This window comes from Chiloscyllium plagiosum, unplaced genomic scaffold (genome assembly GCF_037043375.1).
Source record: "Chiloscyllium plagiosum isolate Xiang-an unplaced genomic scaffold, Cpla_swu_hap1 HiC_scaffold_22, whole genome shotgun sequence".
Taxonomy (NCBI): Eukaryota; Metazoa; Chordata; class Chondrichthyes; order Orectolobiformes; family Hemiscylliidae; genus Chiloscyllium; species Chiloscyllium plagiosum.
In genome coordinates, this window is record NW_028270160.1 from 40650032 (window position 1) to 40675100 (window position 25069).

General features: G+C 42.2%; 1 protein-coding gene across 3 annotated transcripts in view; it reads left to right on the plus strand.

Moving 5' to 3' along the window:
• The first annotated feature begins 976 nt into the window (after positions 1 to 976).
• LOC122561386 (leucine-rich repeat-containing protein 27-like) overlaps positions 977 to 25069 on the plus strand; it is a 73223-nt gene continuing 49130 nt past the window's right edge. For 2 of the 3 annotated variants that reach the window (XM_043713150.2, XM_087998980.1), the window contains exons 1-2: positions 977 to 1175; positions 16386 to 16516. In XM_043713150.2, coding sequence (XP_043569085.2) covers positions 1026 to 1175; positions 16386 to 16516 — 281 coding nt within the window. In that variant the 5' untranslated portion in view covers positions 977 to 1025. The remainder of the gene's footprint in view (positions 1176 to 16385; positions 16517 to 25069) is intronic. The other variant, XM_087998982.1, reaches the window with a different exon arrangement.

The following is a 25069-nucleotide window of genomic DNA, read 5'->3' on the forward strand; positions in this document are numbered from 1 at the left end:
GTTAACTCTGAGTTCTCTCAGCAGATGCTGTCGACCTTCTGAGCTTTTTCAGCAATTTCTGTTTATGTTTGTGAGTTGATTAGGAAATGTTACCATGGATTTGCTAAAAGCAAACCATGTTTAACTAACTTGGTTCAATGTTTTGCAAAGGTAGTTGAGAGGTTTGATCAGGGCATTGTGGTTGATGTACTGCATATTTCTTTGGTAGTGCAGTCATGACAGGATCAGCAGCTAAGTGTTAGTTTCAGGACGATCAAATAATAGAATTCACTTCAGGCACGTTGGTGCATTCTGGTGAACTATTTCAGCAAACTTTAATCATTACATAATGTATGTGCAGGTATTAACTCCATCATAAAGGAAATATTAGCAGCAGCTCATCATTTCTAATTGCAAAAAAAAAGACACAGAGGTAACTAAAATATACACTTCAAGATATCATGTTGTAGCATTACAATTTGTAAATCAAATGATACTGCTGATAAAACTGTCCCTCTGTTTCCCTTACTGGTCTGCTCTCTTTATACACCTAGCCCTCTATAGTACTATTCCAACAGCACTACCCAGATAAGGATAAAAGGTGGAACTTGAAACACTATGTTCCAAGTGCTCCCAGTGAGATAAAATTCATGTATTCAATAGTCATGTGGTAAGAGGTCTGTAAAGCAACCATGTATTATCCAGGGCCAACAAAAAATGCTGAAAATAACGAACTGGACTACCTGCGGTAATAAAGGTACATTAATGTTCTAAATGAATATTCCAACTGTAAAAACAAGAAAAAAACAAATTTAACCTGCAGTGTATTTCAGCTTTATTTTTAAGATTACCAATTCACTTTGTGAAGGTTTCCAGTCTCCAGTCCTCTTGCTCAGAGCTCAGGGCGTTTGCACTTTGTGTGAGTACTCTGCAGCCGCTTTGTTGCTGCTCAGACGTGTCTGTGTCCGTCGCTATGGAGACTGCGGTGTTTGTGCGGAGACACAGTCGGAGCGGAGGGTGGCCCGGCCCGGGCAGGGGGGGCTCTGATGGAGCATGGGGACATCCAGGACCGACTGGCCAGAGCTGGCCACCTGCCGACTGAGGGGACGGCCCCAACCCAGTGTAACATGGTGGATCTCAGCGGAAAGGGGTTGGAGAGCTTACCAGAGGACATCCTTCAAATGGCCAGCTTACAGGTGAGGCAGTCACCGAGCTCAGGAACAGGAGTTCCGGGAACCCCAGCGGAGGGGTGCATATAGGGCAGGTAGTGCTGAGTACAGACTGCCCTCTAGTCCCCCCGCCAGCAGTTCCAACATTGACACTGCCCCCAGTTCCAACGCTGACACTGACCCCCCAGTCCCAAAACTGTCCCTGAATCCACACACTGACATTGGCCCCCAGTCCCAACACTGACACTGTCCCCCAGTCCCAACACTGTCCCCCAGTCCCAATACTGACATTGTCCCCCAGTCCCAACACTGTCCCCCAGTCCCAACACTGACACTGCCCCCCAGTCCCAACACTGCCCCCCAGTCCCAATACTGACATTGTCCCCCAGTCCCAACACTGTCCCCAAGTTCCAACACTGACACTGCCCCCCAGTCCCAACACTGACATACCCCCCCAGTCCCAACACTGACACTGCCCCCCAGTCCCAACACTGACACTGCCCCCAGTCCCAACACTGACACTGTCCCCCAGACCCAACACTGCCCCCCAATCCCAACACTGACACTGTCCCCAATCCCAACATTGACACTGTCCCCCAGACCCAACACTGACACTGACACCGAGCCCTGACACTGCCCCCCAATCCCAGCACTGGCACTGTCACCGAGTCCTGACACAGTTCCCGAATCCCAACACGGACACTCTCCCCCAGACCCAACACTGCACCCCAATCCCAACACTGAAATTGTCCCCAGACCCAACACTGCCCCCCAATCCCAACACTGACACTGTCCCTAGTCCCAACACTGCCCCCCAATCCCAAAACTGACACTATCCCCATTCCCAACACTGACCCCAAGTCCCAACACTGTCCCCCAGTCCCAACACTATCCCCCAGTCTCAACACTGATCCCCAGACCCAAACTGACACTGTCCCTGAATCCCAACACTGCCCCCAGTCCCAACACTGTCCCCCAGTCCCAACACTCTCCCCTGTCCCAACACTGACACTGTCCCCCAATCCCAACTCTGGCCCGCAGTCCCAACACTGGCACTATCCCCCCAGTCTCAACGCTGTTCCCCAGTCCCACGCTGATCCCCAGACCCAACACTGACACTGTCCCCTGAATCCCAACACTGTCCCCAGTCCCAACACTGTCCCCTCATCCCAACACTGTCCCCCAGTCCCAACACTATCCCCCAGTCCCAACACTGTCCCCTGTCCTAACACTGACACTGTCCCCCCAGTCCCAACGCTGTTCCCTAGTCCCGACACTATTCCCCAGTCTCAATATTGACACTGTTCCCCAATCCTAACACTGACACTGTCTCCGAGTCCCAACACTGTCCCCCAGTCCCAACACTATTCCCCAGTCCCAATGCTGATCCGCAGACCTGACACTGACCCTGAATCCCAACCCTGTCCCCAGTCCCAACATTGTCCCCCAGTCCCAACATTGTCCCCTGTCCCAACACTGACACTGTCCCCCAATCCCAACTCTGTCCCCCAGTGCCAACACTGGCACTATCCCCCCAGTCTCAACACTGTTCCCCAATCTCAATATTGACACTGTTTCTATTCCTAACACTGACACTGTCCCCCAGTCCCAACACTATCCCCCACTCCCAACACTGATCCTCACACCTAACACTGACACTGTCCCTGAATCCCAACACTGTTCCCAGCCCCAACACTGTTCCTCAGTCCTAACGCTGTCCCCAGTCCCAACACTGTCCCACAGTCCGAACACTGTCCCCAGTCCCAACATTGTCCCCAGTCCCAACGCTGACACTGTCCCCCAATCTCAACTGTTATGACACGGAGTAAACTCTCCTTCTTAATTTAAAGCCAGTGACACAGACAAGATTTATCCCATGCAGTAATCTGTAAAAATTCGACTGGCCAAGTACTATCTAAAGTAAAAATTAACAACTTTATTTCTTAAAGTATAACAGAGAATAATTAACTAACCACTATTTACAATTTCTTTCTCTAACCTATCTTTGACCTTCCCTTCTATAATGCTAGTCCGATAAAACTCCCAATTAAGATTTACAAAACAACACTTCTTATCTCAAAACCAGGCAGCTGTAAGTGCTTGTCTTTGGATCGTCCTGTGTCTTTTTGTCTTCTTGCTAGGGATTTCTGTGTCACAGGTTACTGATCAAAAAGGTACTTCTAAGAAAGATTTTTTTTCTCAAGCAATTTGCTACATGCTAGGATTTGGCACTTCTCCTCTTAACTGTTCAATTTTCCCCTGGTCTTATAGCCCAGACCATCGGACTGTCATTGGCTTTTAAGATTGTCAATATACTCAATTCAGAGTTGAAAAATGTGGTGCTGGAAAAACACAGCAGGCCAGGCACCACCCGAGGAGCAGGAGAATCGACGTTTCGGGCATAAGCCCTTCTTCAGGCTGATGCCCGAAACGTTGATTCTCCTGCTTCTCGGATGCTGCCTGGCCTGCTGTGTTTTTCCAGCACCACATTTTTCAACTCTGGTACTCCAGCATCTGCAGTCCTCACTTTCTCTTAATATACTCAATTCAAACTTGTTTGGAAATCAGTATTTCTTTTCGGGGTATATTTTAACTGATTGGCTCCAACTCCAATGTCATTAGCATTGATGGCCACTTTAAAAGGTTTTGAAAAGTTTGGTGTAGCTAAAACTGGTTTGGTGGTTAATATCTATTTCAAATGGTCGAATGCTCCTGGCGTGGTTCTGTCCACCGAAACCTTGTGTTCTTCTTCAGCAAATCGGTTAACAGTGCCACTACACTGCTGAAGTTTGGAACAAACTTCCGATAGAATCCGCTGAGCCCCAAAAATTGAAGCATCTCTTTCTTCGAGATTGGTTGTGGAAATTCCTCGATAGCCTTCATCTTTACGTTCTGTGGGGTCAACCTTCCATGACTGATGTTATGTGCCAAGAACGTCACTTTTGCTTTCGCAAATTCCGTTTCATTTAAGTTCATCACCAGTTTTGCTTCTCCAAGTCATCGTTCAAATAGGTTTGTTAACCCAGCCACAACTCTGTTCATGAGTGTTTGGAATGTGGCAGGTGTGTTCTTCATTCCAAAGGGCATCACTTTAAACTGATATAGCCCATTTGGGGATACAAATGCAGAAATTTATTTCACCACCTCTGATAAAGGTACCTGCCAGTAACCATGCAGTAAGTCCAACTTGGTGATGTAACTAGCTTGTCTGACTTTCCTGATACAGTCTTCCAATCTAGGAATTGGATATGAGTCCAATTTTGTAACAGCATTGACCTATCAATAATCCACGCAGTTGTTCAATCCCATCCGATTTGGGAACTAAGATGATTGGCAAACTCCACTCGCTCTGGCTTGGTTCAATGATGTTCTCGTCGAACAATGCCTCCACCTCCATCTGGATCTGGCTGGCTTTGATAGGATTAAGCCGATAGGAGTGTTGTTTTATCTTCAAGATCTGATGCCACCTTTTTAAAGCTCCCTGGGATTCAGGATGATACGCACTGGATTTAAAGTGCTGTATACCTAAACTATCCATAACCTCCTTAACAGCCTAGCAGGAAAATTTGAACCTTGGTCCGACTGAATCTCTCTGGGTAGCCCATGTCGCATGAAGAAAGTTACTAACTCCTCTATCACCTTTTTTGCCTTGATACTCCATAATGGAATTGCCTCTGGAAATCTGGTAGACACATCCATTATGGTTAACAAGTGCTGGTTCCCACTTTTAGTTCTCAGGAGGGGACCTACACAATCAATTATAACCCACTTGAAAGGTTCTTCAAATGCAGGAATTGACAACGAAGGTGCCTGTTGCATACCCTGTCATTTGGCATGTATGACACGTATGGCAAAAGTTAACCACATCCTTGTGCATTCCAGGCCAAAAAATGTTTCTGTGCTTTAGCCTGAGTCTTTTGCACCCCTAGGTGATCTCCTACAGGTAGTCATATGCTACCTGTAACACTTCCTGTCTGTATGCTACGACAACACAATCTGGTGCATGTCGCCCCATGTCTCCTCTGTACTAACCTGGCGTGGTCTCCATTTCCATCTGAGGATTCTGTCTTTCAGATAATAACCCTCTAGAATATTCTCTACCTCCTTTTCAGGATACGCATTCACATATATATCTTGTCTTGCTGTTGCAAGGCCCTTAGCCTTTCAGGACTAAACACTTCTGTCTGACCCTCTGCCTGTTCAGGTTTTTCCTGCACCATTACATCAAACAGGGTATCTGCTAACTGAACCTCAACTCCTTCATCTTTCTCTTTACTTTTCACTTCATGCTGTAATTTATGATAGTGGGATCTGGTTGCCACACAGTCTAGGAAAATACCAGAATATTTCTGTTTTAACGCCTCAGTTTCTTGGTCTTCCTTGCGCTTCTCCACAATAAGGGGTGCCACTCCCACCTTGGATCCTGCCAAATCAAACTGAATTCCTGCAACTGACTCTCTGTCAATCACTTCCACTGTTACTTCCCCAGTCTTAAGTTGGCACTCCAACCTGATCTTACATAGGGGAATGCTAAATTTCTGTCCATCTATCCCACAAATTACCACACTCTGGGGTAACAGATCAAAAAGAGTGCATATTCACTCACCCCCTACTATCAGCAACTGGTTAGATCTGTATCTCTCAAAATTAAAACTTCCTGTCCATCTCCCCTGTTCTTTCTGAGTAAACCTTGTCTACAGAGGTGAATGCTTTATAGAGATCAGGTACTAACTCCATACCCAGCCCCTGCCTAGGCTGTGCACTCTCCTGTAGCTCCTCAGCTCTTGTTGGAGTCTCCTTTACTACCTGCACTAATGCCATTGGCTTAGCTTCTTTTACCACATCTTTTCCCACAGTGCATTTATTTAATGACCAGCATTGTGACTTTACGTGTCCCACCTTACCACAGTGGAAAAACCTGAGGCCTTTCATCTCATTTCCACCCTCTTGGGCTTCTTTAACCTGTGACAAACTCTTACCAGTGCTCTGTACCTTTGGTTTAGTAGAGTAGGATTTCCCCTTTTCCCAACATCTATACCTCACAGGACAAAAGTCTGGACGGACATCTGTTTTATGCACCAACATGTACTCATCTGCTAATTCTGCTGCCTTTCTCACTTCCTGAACTTTCTGTTCCTCCACATGAGTAAGTTTTTAAACTCCTCCAGCAGAATAATCTCTCCTAGAGCCTCAAATGTCCGATTTATTTTCAAAGCATGCACCAAATGATCAAAATGACAATGTCTAATTCTTTCGAACTCAGCGTAAGTCTGACCTGGTTCCTTCTTTGTGTTTCTGAACCGCTGTCTGTATGCTTCTGATACCAATTCATTAGCACTTAAAATCGCCTGTTTAACCTCTTCGTAATCTCATGACACCTCATCTGACATCACGGCAAATACCTCACTAGCTCTGCCTACCAGTTTATTCTGAACTAACGTTATCCATAAAACCTCGGACCACGCCATCTGTCTCGAGAATTTTTCAAATGAAATAAAGAAGGCTTCAACATCTTTCTCATCGAAATGTGGCAGAGTTTTGACATATTTTTATATATATATATATATATATATATATATATATCACTATGTTCTCTTTTAATCTCCATCCTATTAACTTGACTTTGCTGTCTAAGTCGCAACTCCTCAAGTTCAAATTCTCTCTCTCTCTGTCCTTCTCCCTTTCCTCTCTCTGTCTTTCTCTTTCCCTTTCTTCTCTCTCTTTCTTTCTCCCTTCTCTTGCTCTCTTTCTTCCTCCCTTTCTTCTCTCTCCCTACCTTTCTTCCTTTCTTCTCACTCTCCCTTTCTTCTCTCTGTCTCTTTCTCCCTTTTCTCTCTCTTTCTCTCTCCCTTTCTTCTCTTTCTCTTTCTTTCTTCCTTTCTTCTTTCTCTCCTTGCTCAGCCAAGAACCTTCTCTCTCTCTCTCTCTTTTTCCTCTCTCTCTTTCTCTTTCTCTCTCCCTCTCTTTTTCCTCTCTTTCTCTCTGTTTATCTTCTAACTCCATTTTCCTCAATTGTAATTTATGTTTTTCTACCTCTACTACACTAGTTTGTTTCTCTGACACACCTAAGTGTTTGAGTAACCCCTTTACAATTTCAGCTTTGTTTTTGTCCTTGGTTAAACCCAAATCTAACTTATTTGCTAATTCTAAAATTGTGGTCTTATTCTTTCCTTCTAAACTTTCTTGGCAAATTTGAGAATCATCTTCAAATCCCCAAACCTCTTTTGCAATTTTAAGAGCCATTTCTCTCACTTTCAATTTAATCAGCCACCAAGTCATCAAAATTAAATAAATTGTCTCACCTATGTTTTGTTTAAAGAACTAGGACACTAACATGCAAGTGTTTAAATCTGCTAGGATTTTTCGTACCCCTAAATCTATTCAAATCTGTCTAAACCAGTTCAAATCATGGACCTAGAACCATAGGAATAGGAGTAAGCCATTCAGCCATTTGAGGCTGTTCTGCCATTCAGTGAGATCATGGCAAATCTGTGGCTGAATCGATATCCCTTAGTCCCATATCCTTAATACCTCTGCTTAACAAAACTTTTCTATCTCAGATTTTAAATGAACAACTGATCCAGGTTCCGCTGCTGCTTGCAGAAGGGAATTCCAAACATCTGTCACATTTTGCATATAGAAGTGCTTCCTAACATCTCTCTTGAATGGTATGGTCTTAATTCCCTCGTACTAGAATCCCCAACCAGTGGAAATAGCTTTAACTACTCTGTCTTTTTCTGTTAAATCTTGACGACTTCGATCTAACCTTCCAATTTGTAGAGAAAACAGGCCTAAATTTGTATAATCTCTCCTCATAACTTAATCCAGGAGTGTAAACCTACTTTGTACTCTCTCAAAGGCCAGTATAACTTTCCTAATCTGCTCAGAGTACTCCAAGTGGGGTCTCGCCAGAGTTTTGTACAACTGCAGCTGAATTTTTGTGTCCTTATACTCCAGTCCTCTAGATAAAAAGGTCAGCATTCCATTAGCATCCCTACATGAATGATTTTGACACCAGGTCTTAAGCTTCCAGTGCAGTACAAAGCAGAAGGCCCCAGCTGCATTGTTGTGGATATTATATTATACGGGCTCTGTCTTAAAGACAGGCTGCCTCCTGAAAGAGAAAAGTTGCTGCATTGAAAATTCTTGCAAGTTGAGCCCCAGTGATGACAGGGGAATCCCGATTGATGGGTGGGACATTAGTGATGTAGGTAGGTAGAAGAAGAAGAGATATACCCATGGGTCTGTGAACACCATTTTCAGAAGGATACGGAGGAGGTGGCTCCTAGCCTTGGCCCAGACCTGGCAGCAGTGTTCTGGAAAGTCTGATGGTCCTATGCAGTTGGTTAACATCAGGGAATGGTCAGCACCTGACCTCTGCTACCTGCCATAACATTAACTGTTCATACACCATACCCCCATCACTCACCAGCTCCAGGCCCTGGTACTTAGAACTCACACCTAACTTTGAGAGACTGAGCCTCACCTTCACACACCAATACCGCTAGTCTCTCATCCACCCCTTACTGCCTTTGCATAAATCCGGTATTCAGCTAAGGCAAGAACTTCATTGTTCTACAAACCTGCTGACATCCTGTCCTCTCCCTTGCAGAACGAGAAGACACAAAATCAAAGGTAGTAGGACAGAGCTGATGGGGGGGGGGGGGGGGGGGGGCAAGGACCTCTTGCATGTCCTGAGCCTGATATCCACAGCACTCAATGTCATTGACAACATTGAGAAAGGTGACATTTTCCTGCCTTATGCTGCTTCTCAACTTCCAACATACCCTTGTTCTGCTATCTGGCATGATGAGGATGCTGCTGATGGTGTGACCATGGTGCCTCCTTCCTGCTTTCCACCACACCACTCCCACTTTTCCTCAGACTTTAAGTTTCTGCTTTCAGAGATGCAAGAGCTGCTAATAACCCAGCCACAGTTGCCCCAGGAGGATAAAAGAGCAACAATGCAGCACAAACAAAATGGCCCTGTCAGTTGACCTGCCGCTTGTAGGCACTCGCTCATAGACACTGCCTGTCACTTTAAGCATGGTATAGAGGTACCATCCACATGTGGTAAAACACTGGGTACAAGTGGGCTACTGCCAGGTTGGGGAATAAAGGATCTTTTGTTTGTGAGTTCACTAGAAGGAAAGTTGGCAGACAAGTATGATTGCAATGGACTTGGGTGAAAAGCTGAAAGGGAATTGTCTTCCTCCTGTCACTGACATGTAGCAGAGGAGTCCAGACCCAACTGAGCAAAGGCCATGGCTTAGAGCTTGCCATCTCCACAGTATCTGCTCCAACTCCTTCTTATGGTCGTGACATAAAGGCATTGCCATCACAACATGCAAACTAGTGCAGACATTGTATGGACCTGCCATCCCTGTTTGAATGAGAACATTTCCTCTGGCAAATTCAGGAATGCACTAAAACTTATCTGGAAACACACCTGAGTACTTTCAGACACCTTGCAATAGAATAAGATCAAAACATTTATCCTGCCTGTAATCAGGTTGATTGGCATTTAAATTAACTTGAATGTGGAGCCCAAATGCTTCTTTTTTTTCAAGATCTAACAATGTAGGTTTTGCCAGGATCTGGAATCCTGGAGCTATATCAGCCAGTGGAGGAGTATTAAATCAGGTCTGTGTCAATTCAGCAAGTGTAAAGTGCATGCAGGTTCACAGCTGTGTGCACCCATTTCAGTGGCACACAAGTAGTGTCCAGTGGCACAGCTTGCAAACATTCACTGCACAATTGAATTTTGCACTCATGGTTTTTTTTAAAAAAAATTAAAATAGATTATAATCAGTGGGATTGGCAGTTCCTGCTCCAATAAGTAGATATAATATGAATATTAATCTTTGGGCAAATCAGTTTATGGCACTTTTTTTGTAAATAGCTTTCAGTTTATTTTACTGTAGATCACACATTTATGTGTTTTTGGCAGTCTTCAGCAATACATGTGACTTAAACCTTTCTCACATTATCTTCCCATACATATCAAGTTGACACCTCCTGTATGGTTAACACTTCAGATGCATCAAAATGTATGTTGTAACTTCTTAAATTATTCAAAAAACTTGAAATGTAGCAGTAAATGTATTTCCCACCCACATCAATTCAGTGCTATTTAATACATTTTTCCATCTGTGCAGAAAGAGAATTATGTGGCCAGGTTTTTCACTTTCAATATTTAGGGTGGTAACTTTGAGTAAATACAACTGATTGCTAATTTTCTGTTACTGTGATTTGTAGTTCATGATCCCCGTGGATAATTCAGCTTGACCATGCTCTTTTCACCATGTCACTTGAAAAAAAAGCTGCCAAGTTGCCTAAACATTGCACTGAAAAGATCATTCACTGGAGCTTTTATAAAGAAACTGAACCATGAACACAATAATATAATGCCCCACGATCGGGCTAAATTTTGGACAGAGAGGAAGGAATAAAGCTGGATGGGAGGGTGAACTGTGTGGAGGATGCAGAGATGCTTGTGTGATTTAGACAAGTTGAATGAGTGCCGAATGCAGATGAAGTATAATGTGGATAAATGTGAAGTGGTCCAATTTGGTAGCAAAAACAGGAAGGTAGATTAATCTCTGAATGGTGACGGACTGGGAAAGGACTTGGTATTCTTGTATTCAAGTTACTGGAAGTAAGCATGCAGGTGCAGCAGGTGAAGAAGACAAATGGTACGTTGGGGTGCATAGTGAGAAGATTCAAGGATAGGAGCAGGGATGTCTGACTATAATTATTTAGAGCCTTGTGATGCCACATCTGGAGTGTTGTGTGGCATTTTGGTCTTCTTATCCAAGAAAGGATATTCTGGCAATGGACAGAGTACAGTGAAGGTTTTCCAGATTTACTGCTGGGAAGGAGGGACTGACATGAAGAGAGAGTGAGTTATACATATGACTTATTCTCACTTGTTTAAACTCCTTCCTACTATTAAATAAATGGAAGAATTTTTGTGCAGTACAAGTTGATCTCCCACCATGTTACATAGGCAATTTTACTTTTATTGAAAATATTGATTCCACTTTCCAGAGGATCTTTCATCTTCTATTTTCTGATGTTTTCATCCTCAACAATCGGTCACTACGGTTCAGAAAAGCGCAGCAGGTCAGGCAGCATCCAAGGAGCAGGAGAATCGACGTTTCGGCATAAACCCTTCTTCAGGAATGCCCGAAACGTCGATTCTCCTACTGCGCTTTTCCAGCAACACATTTTTCAGCTCTGATCTCTAGCATCTGCAGTCCTCACTTTCTCCCACTACGGTTCAGAGTTCAGTTACGTTAATTCACTTGATCTACTTTTCTATATTCCACAATATCTTTGATGACTCTAGATATATTACCCTGATCATCAAAATACTGCCACCATTTGGTTTGGACCAATTAGCCTTACATATGTCTGTTGAAATGAATGTTAGGCAACAACTTTTGCAGCTTGATTGGAGCTAGACCAAACATAAAACTTTGCTACCTTAGATTGGCATCCTAATAAACAACTTAGAAAATAGGAGTGAGAGTAGACCTTTCAGCCCATTGAACCCATGTCACCATTCATGGCAAAATGCCATTGTCATATTCTTGCTCTCTCCCTATACTCTCTTGACGCCTTGAACTTCTATTTATTTCATTCTTTATCTTGGCCTCTATAGCATTTTGTGGCAAAGAATTCCACAAGTTCCCCACCTTCTGAGTGAAAACATTTCTCTCAGTCAGAAATAGCCTACTCATATCCTCAGGTCATTACCCTTTTTTGTGGATCCCCTGGCCAGGGGAAATCTCATCCCTGCATTCACTCTGTCTAGCCCTATTAGAATTGCATGTTTTAATGAAATGCCCTCTCATTCTTTTTAAACTCCAGTGATCACAGGTCCATTTGACCCAATCTATTCTCACACGACAAGCCTGCCATCCCAGTAATCAGTCTGGTGAATCTTTGCTGCACTCCCTCTAAGCTGCAAATCTTTTCTTAAATAAAGAGACCAAAACTGCACACAATATTCCAGGAGTAGAACAGGACTGTGCTGACCTTTTTGTTCCTGTACTCAAACACTGTTGCAATAAAGGCCAACAAACCATTTGCCTTCCTAACTCCTTGTTGCATCTGCATATTTGCTTTCAGTGACTGGTGTGCAAGGACACCCAAGTCCCTTTGAATACCAACATTTCCTAATCTAGCACAATTTAGATTATATTCTGCCATTCTGATTTTCCTACAGAACTGGAAAATTTCGCACTCACCTATGTTGTATTGCATCTGCCAAACAATTTGCCCACTCACTCCACGTATCGTATTCACTCTGAAACCTCTTTGCATTCTCTTCACCATTCACAATCCCCCCAACTATTTGTGTCATTAGCAAATTTCAAATTATAAAGTTTGATTCCATTATCCAAATGATTGACATATATTGTGAATAGCTGGGGTCCAAACACCTACATCTGCGATACCAAACACATCACTGCCTTCCACTCTGAAAATGACCCATTTATTGTCTGCGAATAAATTCTCAATCCATACCAACATATTACCACCAATTCCGTGTGCTTTTATTTTCAACGGTAACCCCTTATGTGAAATCTTATTGACAGTATTCTGATAATCCAAATATAGTTTGTTAAACATAATTTATCTTTCGTAAATTCATGTTGACCTTTGGTATTTTGTAAGTGACCTGTTATTACATCTTTTATAAGGGGCTTACATTTGTCTGGACTAATCATTTCCTTTTTACATTTCTGCAAAACCTCTTATAATTACTTTTATGTTCTTTGCGTGCTCACTTGTACCTTTTATCCATCTTAATCAACCTCTCAGTGCTCCTTTGCAGAATTGTAACGCGTTTCCAATTCTCAATCTTGCTAATATTTTCTGACAACTTTATATGACCCCTCTACAGATCCAAGACAACGATTAATTTCAGTTTTTGGCTCTAGTTCTATTATATTTTCTTAGCTCTGTTTTTCAGTTGGAAAGAATGTATAATTGTTGCAATGGGGCATGCATTTATTCCTTAAATATGAACCATTAACCGTCCACTGTCCTAACTTTTAGTGAAATTGCCGATCAATTTCAACCTTTCACTCATAAGGTTATAAGATACAGGAGCAGAAATAGGCTATTCGGTCCATTGAGTCTACTCCACCATTCAATGAGATTATGGTTGATCTGATAATCCTCAAATCCAATTTCCTGCCTCATCCCCATAACTCTTGATTTCCTTATTTATTAAAAACTGTCCATCTCAGTCTTGATTATGTAACCAATCCTGACAGCCCTTTGCATTGAAGAATTCCACAGATTCACTGCCCTCATGGAGAAAATGTCTGCATTTCTGTTTTAAATGGGTGACTGCTTACTCTGAGATTATTCCCTCTCGTCTTAGACTCTCCCACAAGTGGAAACATCTACCCTTATGAATCTTATGTTTCAAAACCATCCATACCAGTATCACTGAGAGAATCTTCTCTGCACTGCCTCCAATGCCAGTATATTTATCCTCAGAAAGTAGGATGAAAACTGATTAGAATAGTCAGGGTTAGTCTGACTCATGCATTGCATCTCTTTAGCAAGACCTCCCTATTTTCATACTCCATGGTCTTTGAAATAAAGGTCAACAGTCCATTTATGTTCCCTAATATTTGGAGCTAGCTTTTTTTGATTAAAGCTTTCTGCAGTCTTTCTCCATTTAAATCTTCAACTTGTCTACTCTTATCAAGGTGCATAACCTCATACTTTCCCACAATATGTTATCTACCAGGCCGTTGCTTACTCACCAAGCCTATCTATATCCTTCTGTAGATTAAGTGTGTCATCCTTACTACTTGCGTTCCCAGCTATTTTTGTGACACCCACAAACTTGGCAATACCACATTCACTTCTGTCATTCATGTCATTGTACACCACTCACACCTTCATAGTTTCTTTTGTTTAAGTTTAGGACCTAAGGCTCAGATTGGATTATTTCACTTTCTATCCCAGTGAAGAATTCTATTGCATTATGGTCATGGGTGAAGCAGCCAGGTGCTCAACCAAGCCAGACCTACTGTTGCATGTGATGACAGCAGTCTGTTTGGTAAAATGTTTTGATTCTGTATCAAAATCTGCACTTGTACCCCTGCAAATTTGCTAGTCAGTTGTGCACTAAGAATTTAATTCTGAGAACATTTCATCAAATTTTAATAATTTCATATTAATTATGTTTAATTCTATACATGTGGTGGCTTAACTGGGGATTTGCACGTTCAGTTTCAATCTGAAACTGCAGTTGTTGGGTAAGGAGGTGCCTATTAGTAATGTGTATCTCTATAAAGAAATTTTATGATAATGTGTAAAGATTGCCTCTAGTACTAGCCTTTACCATCTGGCTTCTGATTTAGAACAATATAGCTACTGCTCTAAAATCTAAACAAAAGTAAGACTAATCTTGAATATTGACACAGACTATAAGTTTTAAATTTAAAACATTGCCTGTGTTTATTTAAGGATTTGTGAAATTTGTGGGAGCTTGTCAGTGTTATAATACAAATAATGTCACTATCTCTTAAAAGCTCTGAATGGCTTCATGTTGAGATTACCTTGCCTGAGATAATTCTGCAATAATATGAAATTATTCCATTTATGTCACATGAGGAACATTTGAGGACTCTGGGTTTATACTTGATGGGGTTTTGAAGGATGAGGGGGAATCTAATTGAAACATACAGAATATGAATGGCTTGGACAGAGTGGATGTTGGAAAGATGTTTCCATTGGTTGGAGAGGCTAGGACCCGAGGGCACTGCCTTACAGTAAAAGGAGGACCTTTTAGAATGGAGATAAGGAGAAGCTTCTTCAGCCAGAGAGTGGGAAACCTATGGAATTCATTGCCACAGAAGGCTGTGGAGGTCAGGTCATTGAGTATATTCAAGACTGAGATAGATAGGTTCTTGAGTATCAAGGGGATCAAGGGTTACTGGGAGAAGGCGGGAGAATGGGGTTAGAAACTTATCAAGGACATGCAAATCCTGGGTTTCCTCCACCATCAAATCCTAGCCACCCAACTTCTGGAGAAAGAACACCTTATGTTCCGCCTTGGGACCCTCCAACCACATGGCATCAATGTTGATTTCATCAGTTTCCTCATTTTCCCTCCACCACTTCATCTCATATCCAGCCCCCCCAACTCGGCACTGCCCACTTGTCACCCACCCGTCCATCTTCCATCCCACCTATCCACTCCACCCTCCTCTCTGACCTTTCACCATCAGTCCCCACCTGCATCCACCTGTCGCATTCCCAGCTACCTTCACTCCAGCCCCACCCCCTTCCTATTTATCTCTCAGCCCCCTTCACCACCTCCCCCCGCTCCCCCCACCCCACCAGCGTTCCAGATGAAGGGCTTATACCCGAAACATCCTTTCTCCTACTCCTTGGATACTGCCTGACCTGCTGTGCCTTTCCAGCACCACACTCTTGAGTCTGATCTCTCGCATCTGCAGTCCTCATTTTTCCCTGAGAAACCTATCAGCCAGATTGAATGGCAGGGGGACTCAATGGGCTGAATGGCCTAATCTTATGGTCTTATGCTTTCCCAGTGCCTGAGCAACACACTTGCATGTCTACAAATATGTAAAAGTGCAAATTAGTTGATGGCTAAAAAGATTAGGACAAACACAATCATCACTTTGAATAAAATGTTCAAGAAAAATAAATTTTAATCACATTTTCTTCTTGCTGGCAATGGAAAATGAGATTTCACCTTCACATCTCCAACTGCTAATGAAGCAAATTAATTCTATATTTTGAATTGAACTATAATTTGATTATTTAATTTGTTTAATATGATATATTCCTGGCAGTATTGAAGAGCTACTGTCTTGGAAATACTGTCTTTTGAATGAAATTTTAAAACAAAATGCAAAACGACGATGTGTTTCCTTAAAAGGATAAGATATATTTCCAGCATTTTGGCTAATATTGATCCCTCAATCACCATTCCTAAAACCAAATAATCTGGTCACTATCACGTTACTGATTGTGGGAGTTTTGTGCAAATGGGTTACTGTATGCCTTAGACAGCAAGAGTAACTATGCTCTCGAAGTACAGTACTTCACTGGCCGTAAAACACATTGAGCTGTCCTGAGGCTGTGAACGTTACTAAAACAAATGCAACTTTTTCACTTATTTAATCATAAGATGTCTATTGTCACATGAATCACTAAAATAATTTTTTCCAATAGCATTTGTATCTGGAAGGAAATGCCATATCTGAACTTTCTGAGGATTTCTTTCATCAATTACCAAATCTTGTCTGGCTGGATTTACGAAACAATAAACTCAAAAGTCTTCCTTGCTCAATCGGAGACCATAGGTTTGACAACTTTTTTTATTGACTTAAAAACATATAGTTGCGTGCCTCTTTTCATTGTGTTATTTATTACCAGGCGAGAAAATACTGGTCAGTTATTATTTTCCTGCTAAGAACCTGTAGTTATTTTATCAGAGACATGAGCACAGAATTCAAGCTAGTGCTGCAATGATGTAGTGATGATTACTACATTGTCAGAAGTGCTACACCTTGGAAAAAAAATAATGAAAGTGAGGTTTGTATGCTCTCAGGCAGATGTAAAGAATTCTGTGGTGTCATTTTGCAGAGCATTTACAATATCTTTGGTGCCCTGCCAATATTGATCCCTCAGCCAACATCACTAAAAGCAAATGATCAGACCATTATCACATTACTTTTGTGAAGTAAGTTTGGAGGATGATGGATCAGCTTTATAATTATATTCATAATTTGAATTTATGATTTGGATGAGAATAATTAGCAATCAGAATTTCAAGACGGTATCAATTTGTGAGTACAGCTAATACTGAGGAAGAATGCAACATACCATGTGCACTCATGTAAAAGTCAATTTTTTTAGACTGTTCTTAAAGGTTCAATTTATAGGGTCAACTATTACACGGGTACTAGTTTTGAGGAGCTGAAATTCATGCGGCACTTTAAAATACAGTATTATTAGCAGTAGTCAATTTGATCGCTCAACTAATCCTGGGTAAAGAAGAAAAACACAATGAATTATGGTAAAGGTAGTTACTGGATAAAAGCAAGAGAAGTAAGAATGAATTACTGGTAGGAAATTTTATTCATACATACTGGTACGAAAAGCCAACATATCAAAGATTCATTGAGGGGATCCAAGATGGTGGGCGATCCAGGAAGATCGCATTGCAGAGCTCCGCATCACAGCACAAGCAGGACGACCTTTCAATCCACCCAACTTGGAGCATCGTGATTTCCTGGGACTCCAGAAAGATCGTAGAGTCCCAAGAAACTTTTAAAAGTTAACTTACCTGTGTTTCCAGCTGTCCAGAGATGCTGAAAAAAGGAGGAGGAGTATCCAAGGTCGGGTCTGCAGCCCAGCCTGCAGGATCCTTGAACTCTATTACCTTCCAGGCCCTAGTGAACGAGCCTGCAAAATCTCGCGAGATGTTGGGGAAACAGATAGAAGAGAAGCTGATTCCAATCTTTCTCATGCTGCAGAAGCATAAGCAGCGGCTGGGAGACCTGGAGAAGAGGACGGATGAAGTGGAGCACAGGCTCACAGTGGTGGAAGCTGATGCCAGTTCATCCAAGGAAGAGATCCAAGCCCTGGAGATGCAGGTCCATACTTTGCACGAACAAGTGGATGATCTGGAGAACAGGGATAGGAGAAAAAACATTCGGATCATCGGTCTGCCTGAGGGTAAGGAAGGAGAGTGGCCTGCAGAATTTATTGAGGACTGGCTGCCAAAATTCCTTGACTTGGCAGCTGGAATGAGAGGATTGAAGATCGAGAGGGCTCACCGGGTTGTAGTGCGGAGATCAGGTCTGGGTCAACGTCCTCGTCTTCCCCTGGTGCAGTTCCATCGCCATCGGGATAAAGAGAGAATCATGGAAGCTTCCAGAATCCAGGGGAAGGATCCAAAGGCCCGAGTTTACGAGGGCTTTAAGACCATGTTCTTCCAGGAGTTCTCAACGGCAGTGATCCAGAAAATTAAATCTTACGACGGTGACAAGAGAAGACTGAGGGAGCTTGGGATTCAGTACTCAGTACTCCTTGAGGTCTCCAGCGGTGCTACGGTTCACCTAAGATGTATCGACACATCTCTTTGACACTTCAGAGAAGGGCAATAGACTTTGTGGACAAATTAACCTAATCAAGTCTTGTTGGCGTTGTCTTTTTCTTTTTTTTTCTATTGATAATAATTTGGCTTAAACTATGTTTTGTGGTAGTTGAGATATGCATTTCCAATTTCTAAGTTAAGATCTACCAAAGGATGGGTGGGGTATTTACCCCTTTTTTTCCTTTAGCAGCTTTTTATTTTATTCATATTGGCATTCTATGGAGTATTTACTTTCTTTTCTGCTTGCGTTCACCATGCGGCTGTAGCTGGGAGAAGTGAAGGTGGGTGGGATGGTTAGATGCCTACTTATGGGGATTTGTGATGGGAATTTGTCCCCTCTGGGAAGCGGATGAGTTCCCCTATTCAGCATCATTGGTGCTTCGTATGTTGGTTTGTTTTTTGGTTTTTGTTGTTTTTAATTTTTAATAGTTTTGTAGGTTTGTTAAATGCAGTGCTTTTAGTTTATGTGGTTTTAATGTTCAGTGGATCATGTGACACTAAGGCTCAGTGATTTGTGGTTCGAGTTACTCCTCTCTCGAATGTAAATGTCACTGCAAAAGGTTATGGCTAATGACGTGGTTAAATTGTGTACCTGGAATATCAAGGGAAGTCACTCCCCAATTAAGAAGAAGAAGCTACACTTGAGTCTTAGAAGGGAGAAGGTGGATTTTGCTTTGTTACAGGAGACACATTTGGATGACAGGGAGCATTTGAAATTACAGCAGAATGGCTTTGACCGAGTTTATTTTTCATAATTTAATACCAGAAGTAGGGGAGTGGCTATATTGGTTAGGAAGAATCTCCCATTTAAATTACTAGAATGTATTAAAGACACACGCGGGAGATTTGTAATTCTTAAAACTTTGATAAATGGGGAAGAATATGGTGTTTTAAATGTTTATTGCCCTCCAACTCATCCCCTTAAACTTTTCGTAGATGCGTTTTCTAAACTGATAAGTCTCGAGTCCCGGCCCATCATTATAAGGGAAGATTTTAACTGTCTCATGGATCTCACAGTAAACAGGTTGCCCAAAGGTCCCTCGATACCCTCTGTACAAACTAAACAGTTAATGGGTCTGTGTGGGGAGTTAGAGTTGGTGGATGGCTGGAGACATCTCCACCTTACAGGTAGGGATTTTACATTTTTCTCCAATCCGCACAGATGTCACACCAGGATTGATTTTTTTTCTGACCCCTGTGGCAACCCTGGACTTTGTGGCATCTTGTACAATTGGTAATATTAAAATCTCCAATCATGCTTCAGTGTACCTGTTGGTTAAGGTTAAGGATGTTACAGTGGGTTCAAGGCACTGGCGAATGGATCCCTTTATCCTCAAAGATAATACGTTTGCGGAGTATTTCTCTAGGGAATTTCGGGCATTCCTAGACATTAACTCAGGCTCGATTGATAGTCCATCCGTCCTTTGGGAAACTGCCAAAGCCTATGCCGGGGGGTAGTTATTTCCGACTTTGCCAGTAGGAAGCGGCAGAAGGGTGAGCAGCAACATCTCCTTGAAGCGCGGTTGAAGGCAGCCGAGTAGGCTTACTTTGACAGATCCTTGTTGGTCAAACTACAGAGGATTACAGCGCTGTGGTCTGCATTGAATTCCATGCTCATGCAGATGGCAAAGAAGGAGCTTCCTTTTGCAAAGCAAAGGTTATATGAGCATGGTGACAGGCCAAGCAAATACTTAGCATATCTCACCAGGAGAAGGAATGCTCCACAAGCCATTATGGCAATCAGGGAAGATTAATGCGGCATTCCAGAGATTTTACTCTTAAATTATACTAATCTGAGGGTTGTAAGGACAGGCGGGCCAAAATGGAACCTTTTTTTAAGGATCTGAAGTTCCTTGGCGTGACCCCCGAACAAGAGTCGTTTCTCAATGCCCATTATCAGAGCAAGAAGTGCAGGAAGCTGTGAGGCAGCTTCAGAGTGGAAAGGCGCCCAGTCCTGACGGACTTCCCAGTGAATTCTGTAAGGAATTTATAAACATACTCTCAGGCCTGATGCTCAAAATGTTTAATGATTCATACAGTCGTGATTGTCTCCCACCATCTCTTGAGAGGTTAGATTCCCTACAGTGTGGAAACAGGCTCTTCAGCCCAACAAGTCCATACCAACCCTCTGAAGAGTAACCCACCCAGACCCATTTCCCTCTGACTAGCACAGCTAACATTATGGGCGATTTGGAATAGCCAATTCACCTGACCTGCACCTCTTTAGACTGTGGGAGGGATCCAGAGCAAACCCACGCAGACATGGGGAGAATGTGCAAACTCCACACAGACCGTTGCCCAAGGCTAGAATTGAACCTGGGTCCCTGGCACTGGGGGGCAGCAGTGCTAGCCACTGAGCCACCGTGCCACCCACAGTGAGAGAGGCCAATATTTCACTTATTCTTAAAAAAGGAAGGTCCCAAAGGACTGAGCTTCATAAAGGTCCATTTCACTCTTAAATCTGGACTTTAAAATCCTCTCTAAGACTCTTGTGTTAAGGCTGAAGACTGTGTTACCTTGTATTGTTGAAGAGGATCAGTCGGGCTTCATAAAGGGCCACAATGCTCCAATAATGTTAGGAGGCTGTTTAATGTAATTCAAGCGTGTCAACAACAGTTAACACAGGGATTGGTGATTTCTCTAAATGCAGAGAAGGCAGTTGACCGAGTTGAGTGGCCGTATCATTTCTATACTCTGGAGCGTTTTGGTTTGGGCGAAGTCTTTATAAGACGGGTAAAGGTTCTCTACAGTGACCCTCTCATGGTAGTCATCACCAAAGGGGTATGACCAAGCAATTTTACCATTTTAGGGGCAGCTGGCACGGCTGTCCTCTTACACCATTGCTTTTTACATTGCTGATTGAACTATTGGCAGAGGCCATTCATGGGGATCCCAATATACCAGCTCCAGAAGTGGGGTTAAATAACATTAGACTTTGTTGTGGTTCTGTTCACCGAGCTGGAAGTTTTTGTTGCAAACGTTTCGTCCCCTGGCTAGGCGACATCATCAGTGCTTGGGAGCCTCTTGCGAAGCACTTCTTTGATGTTTCCTCCGGAGTTGTTCGTATGTGGCGCTTAGTCGGTTAGCGCAGGATTCCCATTTCCTGGCTTGTCTCAGCGTCTCTCGCCCGTAAGTGTTCAATGTTTGAGGAAACATCAAAGAAGCGCTTCGCAGGAGGCTCCCAAGCACAGATGATGTCGCCTAGCCAGGGGACGAAACGTTTGCAACAAAAACTTCCAGCTCGGCGAACAGAACCACAACAACGAGCACCCGAGCTACAAATCTTCGCACAAACTTTGAACATTAGACTTTGTTGTATGCGGACTTTGTCCTAATTTTTTTGTCAAATCCAGCAATTTCTGTGGCCCGCCAGATACAATGCATCTCTTTGTTTGGCGCTTTTTCTGGGTACAAGATTAATTTTGCGAAATCAGAAGCTATGCCTCTGGGTGGTCTTACGAAGATGCTAGGTCTTGAGGGTCATAATCTATTCCCATTTAGATGGTCACAGGGAGTTTTGTGTATTTGGGCATATTCATTACTCCAGTTCTGGATTGGCTGTTTAAAGCCAATTTTGTTCAATTATTTGACAAAATTAAACAAGATCTTCAAAGATGGGAGGCACTTCCAGTCTCGTGGTTGGGGCGGATAGCGCTTATTAAGATGAATATTCTCCTCCATTTGCTATACACTATACGGATGCTCCCCCTGATTTTCAATAAGCAAATATTCAGGAGACTGAATGGCTGGTTCAGTTCCTTTATTTGGCATTGTAAGCAGTCCCTCATTAAATTAGCCAAACTGCAATTGCCTCACAGATTGAGGGGAGTGGATCTTCCAGACATTAAAAACTACCAACTATGCTTGCTTTAATCCGACATGAGTGATTGGGCTTGTGGGGATCCTCTTTCAATATGGCTAGATAGCGAAGCCTCCCAGTCAAGGTGCCCCCTTATCAGTTTGCTGTTTTTGGACAAAATGAGGCCAGTTAGTAAGTATTGCCATAGCCCAATAGTCATCAATACTGTTAAAGCATGGAGGGCAATTCGGCAGAGGGAAGGCAATATTGACAAAGCATCTTCTTTTACACCTTTAGTGGGTATGCCAGGTTTTCAATCAGGTATGATAGATTCAGGTTTTAAGCGCTGGGCAACTCGGCGTGTGTCTTGCATGGGCGATTTATTTGAGGGAGACGTAATGATGTCCTTCAAAAAGTCAGTACAGAAATATGAGCTCTCTTTTTCATTTTTTTCAAGTTAGGGATTTTATTCAAAAAAACACTTCACTTTTGACTGATCAGTACAAATCCGACAGAGAGAAGGGGATGCTCAGTGCTAAAAATACACTTCATGTCAGTACTTTACATCATCAGTTGGGGGGTGCCCCTGCAGCTGAGTTTGATCGATTCTGCAGGGTGTGGGAGAGAAAGCTAGGTGTTGACATTTCCTCAGAGGCATGGGAAGATATCAATTTATAATAGGACCCATGCCTTACAGTTGAAGATTCTCAACAGAATCCACTTGGCTCCTTACCATTTGTCAAAACTTAAATCAGGGATATCTTCAACATGTCCCAAGTGCAAGGTCTGTACAGGCACTCTTACGTGTTGTCTCTGGTAGGCTCCAAACATATTGGAGTGATGTGGCAGGTGCAAGGGTGTAAGGGTGGAGAAGGACCCTTTTCTCTTCTTCTGGGCCTGCTCAGTGTGTTCCCTTCAGATGTGCATAAGAAAAGAACTTTTCAATATCCTAACTTTCTGTGCAAGAAAGAAGATCTTGGGTATCCAAAAACCCCCTGGGCCAGTCAGATTAGCGGAAGATTGTTATGGAGTATATTCCCTTGGATTTTCTCACAAATATGGTACACCACAAAAATGAGAATTTTTATAAGACATGGCAGCCCTTTTTGGAATATCTGGACACAGATTTATCTGCCACACTAACGATGGCTTTTATATAGTCGTAATGTTTGTGTTTTACGAGTCCATTATCTGGGGAGGAGGAACTGTGAACGTAAGAGTGTCTTGTTTGGCTGAGCTGAATTATCACTATTTATTAGTTTGTTCTTGGTTATTTATTTCGTTGAATAGCTAGTTTTTTTTAATTCTATGTTTTTCTACATATGTTTATATGTACGTACATGAGGGTGGATTGGGTTTTTTTTTGCTTGTTTTTTTTGTACTGCTTTGAATTGTATTATTTTGTATTTGTAATATCTAAAAATTTATTTCTTCAATTAAAATATATTTTAAAAACAGGTTCATTAAAATCCTGAAAAATCATGCTGTTCAACACTGTCATGGCCTGGTATAATGGCACACTTAAAAATGAAACATTTATTAAATTTTAAATGTGTAAGCGCCTTGAACTTGCCCACCAAATTCCTCCGTTTTCCACCCATGTACTCTCGTGTAATGGACCTCAGCAACATTAACAAATTTGTCAAAGAATTAAAGATACATGTAGCTAATACATCTCACTTTTATTCCAATATAGTGGCACAATTAAAATGATTAACTTTTTAACGATATTAACTTTTGGATGTATAGTGAACAAAATGCAGGAAATACCGATCGATTTAGTACCGGTCTGAATAAATGAATGAATCAAAACGTAGTAGTAAACCAACTGGGCTAAGTAGAGTTATGAATGAATGAATAGAGACACAATATAGTAAACAAAGAGCGATCAATAGAGTTACCGATATGAGTGAATGAATGTGATTTCGTTTAAGTAGGTTAATGGGAACGTGCAGTTTCTTTTGTAAGAGTTTTATAATGCCATATAGTAGGGTTGACTTTTACATGAGATCGATTTATACACGAGTATATACGGTAATGAAAGAAAACATTTGTAAACTTTAGACTTGGGAGTTAAATGGCAAATGAACTTTAACATAGATAGGTGCGAGGTGACCCACTTTGGTAGGAAAAACAGAAACACCTTTTGAGAAAATGAGAAACTAATCTGGGAATGAAAGCAAAAGTATTATTGATACAGATGAACATACAATTTCAGAATAGCATTACTGGTCAACAAAATAAATTGAAAATCAGAAACTAGTTTTACATGCCTAATTTTGCATTCTCAAGAAGTCACATCATTTATTTTTGAAATTTGTTAACGTTGTATTTGAGTAAATATTGAATTTTGAATATGAGAATACAGCATGTCCTCAATTAAAGTTAGGGTTGTATTCCTGAAAACGATAACTTTAAGAAAAGCTTTGAATTTCATAGAAATCAATCGTAAATATGAACTATAGTGCCCTCCTTAGCAGAAAAAAGTAAAATATTACACTTGTACCTTTTAAGTTGAAATATTGTAGCGGCTAAATTCAGACATTGGTTCAGTTAAGTGACTGTTAAAATAAAATACATTTAAAAATATAAAAGAAAAATGCAACATTCTAGTTACAGGGCTTTGTGTAGTAGATCGGTGGAGATTAAAACTGGATGTGGTTGGGGATGGGGTTGGAGAAAGGGGGTGGGGGGGTGCTTTCCTCAATGAGCTCTGAGCCTTTTGGGAAAATTGCATATTCCTGGCCATATTGTGACCACTGTCTGGATTTGTCTTTTGGGAATCTACAGAGCCTCTTGCTGCTGATGTTGTGTCGAGGGTCCACGTTGGCTAATGCATGGAATTTGCTCAATGACTGGGTGGAGGGGGGGAGGTGTGGTGTGCTGGTGTGGCTGAGCCCGCTGCGATGGCAAACAGACTTGTGTAGTTCATGGCTCCTGGGGCCGCTGATGGGT